This window comes from Tinamus guttatus, unplaced genomic scaffold, assembly GCF_059628265.1.
Source record: "Tinamus guttatus ecotype Peru unplaced genomic scaffold, ASM5962826v1 Tinamus_guttatus_pri_ptg000240l, whole genome shotgun sequence".
Lineage (NCBI taxonomy): Eukaryota > Metazoa > Chordata > Aves > Tinamiformes > Tinamidae > Tinamus > Tinamus guttatus.
Genome location: NW_028288774.1, coordinates 11,344,182 through 11,356,637, shown reverse-complemented (window position 1 = coordinate 11,356,637; position 12,456 = coordinate 11,344,182). Strand labels below are relative to the sequence as shown.

The window sequence follows — 12,456 nt, the reverse complement described above, 5'->3', positions numbered from 1 at the left end:
ATATAAATGTATATGTTTATTGTAGAGTTAAATAGATATATCTAACTTATAAAAATAGGGTGATGTAAAGTATATTGTTGAATGCCTATTCAACCGGCAAAGGATGTGAACCCTAGTTCTGCTACTGTTTTGGATTTGTCTTCTAAAGTTTACCTTAAAAGCACAAAGCTTTTTGCTGATGTGACTACTTTGCTTTTATTATTAAACTCTAATCGGCCTAATTGATGCTGATAAACAAGCTTACTAGTTCCAACAGCAAATATTTCATGTAATTTTTAAAAAATCAAAAAATTTGACTCGAGCTTCCCATTTGGAAGGCATTATTATTGTTAGGATTATTAGTAGTAGCTCTAAAATAGATTTAGGAATAGGAATAGAGTTATCTCATTGGGGTGCAGAGGGGTCAAACAACTTTGCAATTTTGTCCCCAGAGGGGCACCTCTGACCAAACTGACAGATGGAAGCTGGGGAGGGGCTGAGGGGACCTGCACAGCCATGCTACTGATTTACTTCCCCATATCCATTAACTTCTTGCCTACAAGGAATGTATCATTACAGCAAGAATTGTTCTGATTATTGGCTGAGGATATTGCCTCTACATGGTTGTGAGTAAAGGGAGTTTCCTCTCACAGCCTGATCCTGGCAGAAGGAAGTTAAATATGAATTAGCATGTTTTGTATTGCTCTAAATATTCTTGGCAGTTGAATAAAAGATATGTCTCTTCTGCAGAATAGAAAACAATTGTCCCATACCTATGTATAAAATATAAAAGCATTTCACACCATAGTCATTTATAAAAAATTACAGACATTTTATCACCATTCAGAATGGTTAACATTCAAATAAATTAATAAAATAATTTCTCTCCTTTTTAAAAAGCTTATTAGTATATAAATAAGAGACCATTCATTTGCAGCTGAATCTTGATGGGTGAATATATCTAGCAAGGGTGATACATAGCATTTTCTTTTCTTTCCATTTTACCTGTACAAGGGAAAGAAATGCAGAAAGCCTTTTCAAAAGACCTTGATGAGTGGTTGTGCAGAGCTTCACTATGTAGTGCAGCCTTAAGTTTTAGATGATGTTTAGTTTCAGAAGTTTTTGAACATGAATCAGATGCTCAAAAAGGAGCATCTCTCTGTAGTTGTTATTGGTTACTTAGCTCAGGATGTCTGCTTAAATTGACTGTGTTGTATAAAAGTGTCTGTTCCTGAACTCTGCCCGCCCCTTCATTTCCTGATAGTGATTATGTTGGCATGAGTTATAATTGCTGGGTCTTGCTCCAGGCTACTTCTGGGACACAGTGGGAAACCTTCTGTCCTCTTACTAATATATTCTATTGACAAGAGGTAGAACAAGATTTATCTGCTCTTTCTTTGCTGCCAGCCTTAACATCTAGCATTCTCAAGAGGCTTTTTAAGTCCTCCTTTTCCTTCTTGCCACAGTGGAGAGGAAACAGCACATCACCCATTTCACATCCCAGACTTGAAATGCACAGAAAACGTGAAAGTAGAGCTGGGAAATGATCAGAGGCTCATAGAAAACCTAGGCTCCAGTTCATTCTTAGTTGACTGTCTTCATTAGCATTGATGATGAAGCATCGTCCCACTATTCTCCCTGTCACAGTCCTTGATAAAGATAACGGTGTATGGGTTGGGACAGCTCAAAATAAAACCCTCTGCCAATTCCTAAACATCCCTCTGGAGGTAGCACATGCAAAGAGTAGGCGCATTGCTCCCCTAAGAACTACGGCATTCACTCCCATGGATAGCAGAGGATGGATCAGACGTTATCCTTCCATAAATTATGCATGTTTTGTGTGTACGTTTCTCATCTTTCCCTACCTCAAAGGATTTCTTTTTCTTATATTTCCAATTATTCATAGTTTCAGGTAACTAAATATGTATGTTTATAATTGAACAAACACACCCACTTAGATGATAAAAGAGTATCAGACACATTCTTGACATGACATACTTAATTTCTTCACCCAGGCAAGAGTCAACACCTTTTAGTATTAACAGCTAATGAGGTAAACTTATCCCTGGCTTATCTTAATTGGCTTCTTTAGAGTTCCATCAAACATGAGTGTGGTTCTCTGTGTACACCTGCTCGGGATGAGTTAAAATAAATACTTAGCTGATGACAGACAGAGCTGCTCCTATAAAATGCAATGCTTTCATGCACACAGATAGAGTCACTGCTAACTCTAGCAAAGAGCAGAGCTCCACAGTGTGATAGGGCATCCTTTCCTTTTCGTGGTGGTTGGGTAATCAGTGCCCTGTCTGCTGCTAAATGCTCTCAAGGGTCTAGGAGAAAATGGAGACCTGGGAAAGGTACTTGTATTTACTGGTATGCGCAGCATAAAAGAGTCTGGATTAGTGGCTGTTACTGCCTGAATGTTACTGAACTGAACTCTTATAACGGTTTTCAAGAGCAATGAGATTATCTTGGAAGAAATTTATGAATTCTGAGCAAAGAAACACGCTGCTTCTCTCTGTAGGTGAAAGATGGCAAAACTTACTTAAAATATTGGTCAATTTGAAACAAAACAAGTGCCTTTGATCAATTTAAGGTATTGCCTATTTCTGAACTGCATTTAAAAATGTAGCAGAATAGGAGTGTAATTTCATGAAATCTTACTTCTCCACATTTTTTTTCCCTGCACTTTAGTAACTGAAGTGCTGCAGTTGAGTGACGCTCTTCGAGACGACATCCTTCCTGAACTGGGTGTTCGATTTGAAGATCATGAAGGTACACAATTATAGGGCTAATAACTTTGTAGGTAGTTGTTTTTGCCATCTTGTTATTTACTTGAGCTATGGGAAAACAACGTGTCAAAGACTAATCTGGAATAATCCAAAAAGTTAAGGACTGCAAAAATTTTAGCATATCTTGTTTCTGCTATATAAATCTGTACTGTATAAATTTATATTGGAAAATATTGACAGTAAAAAGGTACGTTCAAGTCTTTTTGTGTGGTAGTATATAATTGCTTAGCCAGTTTTAAGTAATCATTCAGTTGCATTTGCAGAAGAAAAGTTGTCTTATGGTATATAAATTTATCTTTCATTATTCAGATACTAGAAAACACATTTATCTTTTTTTGCTCCTTCAGGACTGCCAACTGTGGTCAAGTTAGTGGATAAGGACACATTATTGAAAGAAAGAGAAGAAAAGAAAAAGGTAACTGTTTTAAGCATTTAACATTTTTCACATGTAAAGTAGAATGTAAGCTACAGAGGCTTTACAAATCATCAATGAATTGTTTTTAAAAAAACAAACTTAACTCTTTAGCAGTGTGTAAAATATCAGAAACAAGATTGCAACTTGAGTAGCATTCAGGAAGAGGATTTTTTGGAACAATAGTTGCTTGAAAATTTTCCAAGGGATTTAATGAATACTTCTAAGTGTTTGTTTGTTGTTTTAAAATCTGTCATGTAGTGAGGGCATTTTGAGTATTGCGTATATACTGCCTTACCTCTCTGGAAGACAGATTCCGAAGAGAGATCGGTGCAGACCTCTTCAAAGGAGGCTGATATTTACCATAAAACTAGACTATATTTATTCTGACGTTGAGAACAAAATGGCATGGCTAAATTGTAGCTAATGTAGTATTGATAAGTGAGATATTCTGGATACGAGGTCAAGAATTCTCATGTTGCTATGTAATTAATAATTATGAACCTTAATTCGTATATACAAGGGCTGCACACTAACAGAAATCTTGAAGAGCTAACACATCTCTCCTAAAAAGTACGGGATAGGATTTTTAGAGGCTTATAGCTTAGCTAGATTTGGATAGTTGTTTCCTTAGGAACATCAAGGGATACAGCTGCTTTTTATGAAACTCCAGTTTCTTCATGATCTTGTGGAAAGGCCTTTAAATAGCAGGGAAAATTAGTCTGTTTGTTTGTTCGTTTGAATTTTTTCAAAACATTTTCCTGGTGAAATTGCAGGACTTTCTTTTGCATATATTTTTTCGTGGCTGTATTTTTAGGATGCAAAATGCATTGGAGACCATTAAAATTGGTTTAGCTGTGAATAAAAGCAAATAAAATCTTACAATGTGAAATATCAGATAATCTTAATTATAAGGCTTAGTATTTTTGCTCTAGGTCATGCCACCAGTTCTGTCCATAGCTGATGATATCCAGGGGATACCAGAGGAGCTATTGACTTGATTTATAAGGACAACCAAATAAAGTAGCTACCTTGTACTTATTTAATCTTACTACCTTTCTTAGATTGAAGAAGAGAAAAAAAGGAAGAAAGAAGAAGCAGCTAGGAAAAAACAAGAGCAGGAGGTAAGTACTAGCCTCAGTTGGACCTTCTTCTTCTATTTTTTAATTTTTGCCTGCAATTTAGATTTCATCCCTGATGGCACCTATTAAAAAACAGCCATCTTTGAGACCAAGACACAAAGTACTCTTTTTTAAATTTCCAAAGCAGTCTCTAATATTCATTTTAAAAAGAATTTTACTTCTGTCAATTACTTTATTTGCTGTCTGGTGTCTTAGGTAAATATGAACACAAATCTTTTTAAGAGTCCACCTCTTCCCTTAAACTCTGGAATATAGCGCTTTATGAAAACACATTTCAGCTCCATAGTTAGAGCATTGTGATACCTTAAAGGTTTTGGGCTTTGAGTGAGGTGTAGCCGTCTAGAGCAAATGAACTCATAAAGGGAAAAGATTGTTTGCCATGTCAATAATTCTAACAACACAGGAAATAAGTGTCTGGGTAAACAGGATGTAAACCTTGAGAGAGTATGTTTAGAAAGAAAAGTAAATAAATAGCACTTATCCTCCATGGATTGCAGTTAACCTTTTCAAAAAGGTGATTTATTTGCATTAGGCATAGATTACTTGGAAAGAGTTCTGAGATGTTCACAAGTAAGTAAAAGTTTGGTTAGTTTTCAGTGCAATTAATTGCATCCTTATCCTGCTGTGACCTTCATAGAACCCTATTCTCATCAACAGGACAATGTTGATAGTTTCCTCTGCAGTGAGCTCATTGCTCAATATTCCTTGCTCATAGCAACTAATTCACTTTCTGTTTACAATCAGAAAGCTAAGGAAGCAAGTTTAGCAAAATATAAGTGCAGTTTTTGGAGAGTATGAGATGATTATTTTGAGTTCCTGCAATACTATGGTTTAAGTGGTTTTCTGCAAATATAAAGCATCAATTTATTTGTACTTTCTTGGGCAGACACATCCAAGAATTATTGAATTGTTCCTCACTGAACATTTCTTTTCCCATAATAAGCAATTGTGACTCAGATGCTCCTTGATCTGCAGATTATTATCTACCTTTCCCTTTGCACATGCTTGAGGGATAGTTTATATAAAGACAGGCTGTGAATAATTCACTCTGATGCTAGTGCAGTGAATGCATGTTTTATATTGCAGGCTGCAAAACTGGCAAAAATGAAGATTCCACCACACGAAATGTTTAAATCGGAACATGACAAGTATTCCATGTTTGATGAAAATGTAAGAATTCGAGATCTTTTTTATTTGGGGAGGGGGGTTCCTTCCACAGTTGTACATATTCAACAAGCCTCTTACTGCTTTTACTTAAAGTCTTGGATTTAATGCTAGTATGATTAAAAGTGGTCTTTTTAGCATGTTAAGTTAGTTAAGTATTAGTCAGAACCCCACTTAACTATAACTGTCTAGGAGTTAGTTGTGCAAAATTCCTCTCCTCAGGACAGAAATAAATGCATGTTTTGTCCCTTCATTAACGAGGGAGGGAACATAGACAAGTAGTCAAACGTAGTGGTTTAACTTCTAGATGGCTAGAATTAGCAAAGATGCATCCCACCTTGATAGTTTGCTATGAAGTGGGACATGACATTATTTCCCTATCTCGTTAAAATATGATTCACCCAGAAGAACTCCATTTTGTGAGGAACAAAAGCAGTCAAAGTATCTGGAAGCACATTTATCTATTTTTTTTTTTTAAATCTTTCCAGGGATTTCCTACCCATGATACAGAAGGCAAAGAACTCAGCAAAGGTCAAATTAAGAAGCTGAAGAAACTTTATGAAACCCAAGAAAAGTTATACAAGGAGTATCTACAAATGGTTCAGAATGGAAGTGCAAATTGACAACAGCAGGACTTTTTAAAAAAGGCAAGTGCTGGATCACCATTGTAAAAATGAGCATATGCTGATGCTCATCTATCTGTTTACAGTTTCTATTATGTGCAAAGTAGAAATCCTGTTTACATGGATTAATAATGTCATCTGGAAAGTCAATAAAAATCCATTCTTAAAAAAGCCAACCTCTAATAAATTTCTTTGCAACCACAGTGGCAGACTGAATGGTTGCCAGTTCTATTTGGGAAGATGCTGCTCAGTCAGCAAATCCACCCAAGGTTTCCTGTTGATTGTAGCTATCCAGGCTTCAGTTAATTTGTCCTGCATACCGATCTCTATCTATCTAAAACCCAGTGTAGCTTGTGCTCTGGAATATGTTGCAGTAAGCAAAGCTTAAATGGAAGTGAATGAAACTCTTAAATGGAAGTTGAATGATTTGTCCCATAGTAAGAACAGTATTTTCCAGATGATTTTAATATTGTTATGTAACCAGGAAAAATGAGTAGTTCCACTATGATACTAGTTGCTGTTATTAAAAACTCTTGTGAGTATACCCAGGACGTGCTACACAGTAAAAGCAAACAGTCCTTTCCATAGGGCTAGACTTGTAGAAGTCCAGAGTTATTTGCAAAACGGGACAGACAGATCATCATCATCTTCCTCTACTTGCAGTTGGTAAGTAGGTAAACTACAAGGACGATGTACCTGCGTTGAACAAACAGGCAGGAAAGAGATGAAGAGTTGTGGGCAGAGGATATGTTTTTAGAGCTATCACCTCCGGGAACAAAAGCACTCCCCAAGGACAGAGGACAGTACCCAATTATCTGTTCAGACCTAAGAGGGAGCAAGAGAAAGTTGCTAATTGAGATACAGCTTGTAGATTGGCTTGCAACTAGGAAATATGACCATACGTCACTCATTCAAGGACAATTTTGACATGACAGTTTAACCAAGGACAGCTCTGTGTTGCTTAATAACAAATTTCACTGGCAGTGCCTATTATCTTTCAGTTATGAAATCATACAAAATATCTCACCCACTTTACAGCTGCATAACAACTAAATACCTGACACACAAAATGACATTCATCGCTTATTCTTAAGCCTCAAGATGACTCACAAAAGGTCAAATGGTGAGTCATTATAAGAACTGTGATACCTCTGTTTTTGCAACTTTTAGGTTCATGCTGTAACCATTAGGCTATGTTCCTTTCCCTAATTAAGAATTATAAATATTTTTGCTTTCAATATATACCTCCTTAAGTATCTTAATGTACAGATTTGGAGTAGCACAAAAGCCTAATAATTTTTTGTCTAGTTTCCTAGATTTTGCTTTTGAAAACACGTAATGGTGAGGTCAGGAAAACCCATGATTCTTGCACACCGAATATAAAATCTGCAGTAAAGCCTAAGTGCATATGACCTTTGGATAGAAGGAAAAGAGCTTATTTCACAACCATCCTTCTAAAATGTATTTTACAGAACTTTTATTCTAACTTGCCATTACTAAGGTGATCAAAAATATTAATTTTTACATTCAATATTTGGTGTATCCTTTTGATTTCTAATTTTACAATCACTTGTTTAAACAATTCAGTGGTAGTTAAAAAGTCAGCCACAACTAAGGGACAACTTCTCCATCCTTTTGGTCTCTGAACATAAGAGGATTGGTTGCATTTGTACACCATTCTGCATGCTAACTCCTTCAGTACTATCAGCTCATTGCTTGTTAACATTCTCTGTTATAGGTAGTGTATTGCTGTCTACACTGCTCTCTATTTTTTTCATGTCTAACCTTTAATTTCTTCTAAAGTGCAGATCCTCTCTTGTTTTTCCAAAATGTGTGTGCACTCAGGACATCCATGAAGGTACAGAGTGTGCCTAGGCAGATCTAGTCACAAGATGCTGCTTCTCAGCCAGGTGGATTCTCTGCTGTCCCAGCTAAATTCCAGAGCTAATTCTGCAAACACTAAGAATCCTAAACAGGAATCTTCTCTATCCTCAGCATGAGCCTCAAAGGTTAACACCCTCTCTGAACATGAACTACTTTTGAAATTACTACTTAACTTGAATTAGTGGTAGTAATTTCTTTAAAGCAATTCCTTTTTAGTGAACTGAGTTAGTACCTGCTTACCAAAACTGCAGCTGAACCTGGTTAGCATATAATCCACTGGTCTTCTGGATTCCAGTTTCCTCACAACTGCATTTCTCTGATGCTGTCTTGTGGTGTGTTTTTTTTCTCCTCCAGCTGTGTTCCAACCGGAACATCACCCAGCCTATGACTTATTTACTACATCAAAGTAGAGGAATCCAAAAAAAAAGTCCCGTTTTTCTTTTTCCCCTTCCCAACTGCTTCCTTTTGTTTCTGGGATTCCTTTCCTTACATATCTTAGGAGCATTTCAAACTTGCAGTCTCGACAGCTCATCCTCTGATCTTTGCTTCTGTAAGCTTTCTATAACCACATAGTTACTTCTTTCTTCTTCAGTATCTGTATTGAAGCTAGTAGTCATGTTATCCAAGCTCAGACTAAAGTCCTTGTCATATTTACTTTACTATTAAGGTAATATTCTGCCTACAATACTATTTAGCTTGGGCTTTGCTTTCATTGTTTTCATTGACTCGCAGTTTGATTGTTTTAAGCAAAGATGACACATCAATGCCACTAAGTCATCTTTCTGTTCTGCTACAGTACAAAGTGTACTGTAGCAATTTTCACATTTGTTGCACAATATCTAGTTTCTTGAGTTCAATAGAATTCTCTTTATAGATTTTGAAAGGATCAGAAATTTTGAAATCCTCTTTCAGTCCAGTTTTCAGCATTGTGTGATCTCCATTCCTCTACGTTGCTACCTATTCTTCCCTGCTTTTTAGTGTTTTGACATTCCGTTGCTTCCTTTTTGAAGCTGCCTCATTCAAGAAAGTTTCGCACTTACTTTTCCAGCAATAAAGCCCTCACAACCTTGAACGCACTTTCATTTATGAATTTCTCTTCGTACATGTCCGAGTTGTCCGGGGAAGTCAGCATTACGAGCAGGGAGCATGTCTGCTTCTTTCAGCACCTGCGAGTCAAAAGTCACAGTCATTTCCTATTTAAAAATTTAAGTGCACACAAACAATAAAAGAGGTTGCTAAAATGCTTCACCTTAATACATAGACAAACAGAAAATTACTTCATTCTCTCTAAAGTGAGACTTTTGCCCATATATGGAGTTCCTTTTTCCAAAAGCAGCAAGTGAATTGAAAAACGACGACCTTGGCAAAGAATCAGAAAAATAGATCATCTCATGGAGCTTGTATCAACACACAAGCTCCGAAACTACTTCAGATCAGTAATTTTGATTCTCTCAGGAGCCAGAGGTTAGCAGAAAATACCACGCACGGTGCCTTGGCTAAGGAAAGCTTTTTAGCAGGAAAAGATTGTTGCAAACAGGTTTAGTCACACGCTGTTTAAGCCAGCTTTCTGGAAGTAAGTGCATCAATTGATCTATGCAATCATTGAAATGCACAGCACAATACTGCCTTCCTGGCAATCCATCGCGGTGTCACTTTAGTGAGTTCCACTGCACTGGCTTAGTGAGAGGGACTTGGCAGCTGGAAAAACAGAATGCAACAGCAACAGTCTGCATTCACTGTCTTGGTCCACTGTCTCAGCAAAGAAAAGGGAAAGCACAGGCTCTTCTGTATTCTGAAAGTTTTGATTAGATAGTTAATATGTGTATATATACATATTCACACTAAAGGAATCACATGTGAAATATGTTATTTTCTTAACACTCAGAAAATCAATTCCGGTAGCAATGCAGTCCTGGATTTTTTTTTTTCTTTAACATTTTCTGGAACACACACACAGCTTCTTTGGGGCTGTAGGTAGTGAAGTGTTCTGTTTTCCCGCACAGGAAATCTGGTTATCTCTAAGATTCTTTTCATGATCACTGTAATTTTTCTCACTAACAATTGACATACCCACCACATTTTTTGAGACAATAAACAGTCTTTTTCAAGCTGACATATTTTGAGACATGCAAATGTTACTTTACGGGGAATTTTGCCGTTCAGCTGGGCATTAACAAGTGATCTTGAGTGTTCAGCTCTACGGCAAGACTCTAAGTCATGTGTCAAATAATCTGATCTCTGTGTATTTTATGATCATGCAGATAAAAACTAATATGTCCCAACACTCCAGGGGCCTCTCCAGACTCGTAAGTCACTTCTAGAAAGATGTCTTGCCTTAACCTCTAAAACTAATCAATGTTTGTAGCAAATGATCTTATGATAAAAAACAGTTCAAAATAAGGGGAAGTTGCAAAGCTGGTATCTTAAATAATCTCTCTTCTTCCCCTCCCCCAAAACCACTGTCTGCTTTATCCAGATTTTAAGTGTATTTTACAATTACTCAATTCTTTGATGAGGGTGAGGTTGGGGAGATATACTAATGTTTGCCTAGAGCACTGAAACCTCAACATTCTTTGACATTATTCTGAGGTTATTAATAATGTTACTTAGTTAACTGGAAGTGGGAACAATTACGGCTTTTCCATGAGTCATTTTTTAAGAGTAAAATTTTAAAATTTCTCACAGCCATGCATTAGAAGCATGCAGTGCCTTTCTTTCCAATATATATTTAGTAATACTTACCACTATCTCCATATTGCGTGATTGGATACTTACACTGGAATAAGCTGAATGTAACAGTTCACAGCTTTATTTGACACCTTTTTTTTTTTTTTTTTTCCCCATATCACAAACTAAGTAACAGAGCTCTGTGTGTTCTCTCTCCTTCTCTGAAGTCCAGATAGCCAAATCTCTCTTTGGACTTTTAAACTACACGATAAAATGTAAAAACTTTTGCTACAGTAACCAAATTTTGCTGCCATATTTAATATCGCTCAGATAGAAGTCAGACAGCAGTAGTGCGGAACTGTGTATTGTCAAGATAATTTGAAATGTTATACCACAAAGATCTCTCCCATGCTCCTCAAAACTGTTTCTTAACAGCATCGTGTAGAGGAACAAAGTAATCTAAAAAATGCACTGTGATACACCTCTGAGGATTGTGCAAATGTGGATTTTGTCAGGAGGAAGTACTTGGCTCACTTAATAAGCCTGTCAAGGCTTACCTTGCTTGAGGGTTTCCCTTGCTTGTAACCTTGAGGGGACAAATACTGGATGGAAGTTAACATGCGAAGAAAGACTATCTATCAAAGAATCTATTAAGAGGCAGTAAGGCAAGGTGAAAGTGTGTGGTGTTTCTGGTTTTAATTGCATTCTTTCTGCGAAGTGCTGAAGGCAAAACTTGGCAGCAGCAAATTTTATTTCTGTGATTTGCTTGCATGTTTTCAGCTTTCGGAGACCTGTGAATACTGCTGCACTATGAAAAGCAGTTCCTCCATCAAAGTTCCAAACACAGTGCTCCATCACTGAGTTTGTTCAGATCTGGTAGAAAAACCTGTGAATTGTGTGCCTTATTGCCACCAGTCCTCGTTCCTTACAAAGACATTTAAACTACAAAAGACCCAAATTATATTTAAGATATTCTTTTTGAGTTTTTTTTTTTTTCCCTAATGTTTTATTCACTTTCCAGCTTTCTGGTAACCCACATCTGTGCCAACCAGCAAATCTATGCCACATACAGAAGCAGAGCTTCTTTCTCTACATTTTAAGTTATGCTTAAACATTTTAGGGTGGTGGTGCTTTTTGGAACAACTTTAGCTTCTTCTTTAATTACACAGTTTCTGCCACATAAATGTGTAGGGGAACTTTTATTCCTTGTGGTGATTTCATAGGGCACATGCATATTACTTAATCCATCTCCTAACATAGAACAAATTAATTAAGGAGTACATTACTGATTTAGTACCCAGACTCCACTTACCAATGATCAAAGCACTTCTTGTCCAAAAAGAAAAAAAAAAAAGAAAAAAAAAAGTAATGGACAAACAAAATCTTATCTCTCCAAATGAGTTATGAATATCTGGTTTCCATGAATGCCCACCCAAGGGCAGAACACACACAGCTGTTTTAATGCTGTTACATATCTCTGCCCACGCTTGCTCTCTAAAACCAGGTGTGTCTCGTGTATCTGTTCAGCAGCACTGCCATAATCCCTTCCAGGTTCTCCTGTGTGCTAGCCTGGATGTTTAAATCAAGCCAGGGTGATTCAGCAAAAACTCTTTTTGCAGCTCTCTGCAGGGCAGGAACACCCGACAGCAAGATGACTCCACAGATTGTGCCACAGCGCTGAAGTCTAGTATCGTGCGGCAGGAGGTGAGGCACCAGTCAGCAAAAATCCCTCAGTGATCATGGAGGGTTTATGTCTTTGGAGAGGGGCAGTAAAAATCCCACAGATTCACGGT

At 37.1% G+C, this 12,456-nt stretch overlaps 1 protein-coding gene across 2 annotated transcripts in view; it reads left to right on the top strand.

The window, feature by feature from the left end:
* CARS1 (cysteinyl-tRNA synthetase 1) overlaps positions 1-6,237 on the top strand; it is a 30,901-nt gene extending 24,664 nt beyond the window's left edge. For both annotated transcript variants that reach the window (XM_088525815.1, XM_088525816.1), the window contains 5 exons: positions 2,674-2,754; positions 3,119-3,186; positions 4,248-4,307; positions 5,412-5,495; positions 5,978-6,237. In XM_088525815.1, coding sequence (XP_088381941.1) covers positions 2,674-2,754; positions 3,119-3,186; positions 4,248-4,307; positions 5,412-5,495; positions 5,978-6,112 — 428 coding nt within the window. In that variant the 3' untranslated portion in view covers positions 6,113-6,237. The remainder of the gene's footprint in view (positions 1-2,673; positions 2,755-3,118; positions 3,187-4,247; positions 4,308-5,411; positions 5,496-5,977) is intronic.
* The last annotated feature ends 6,219 nt before the right edge of the window (positions 6,238-12,456 follow it).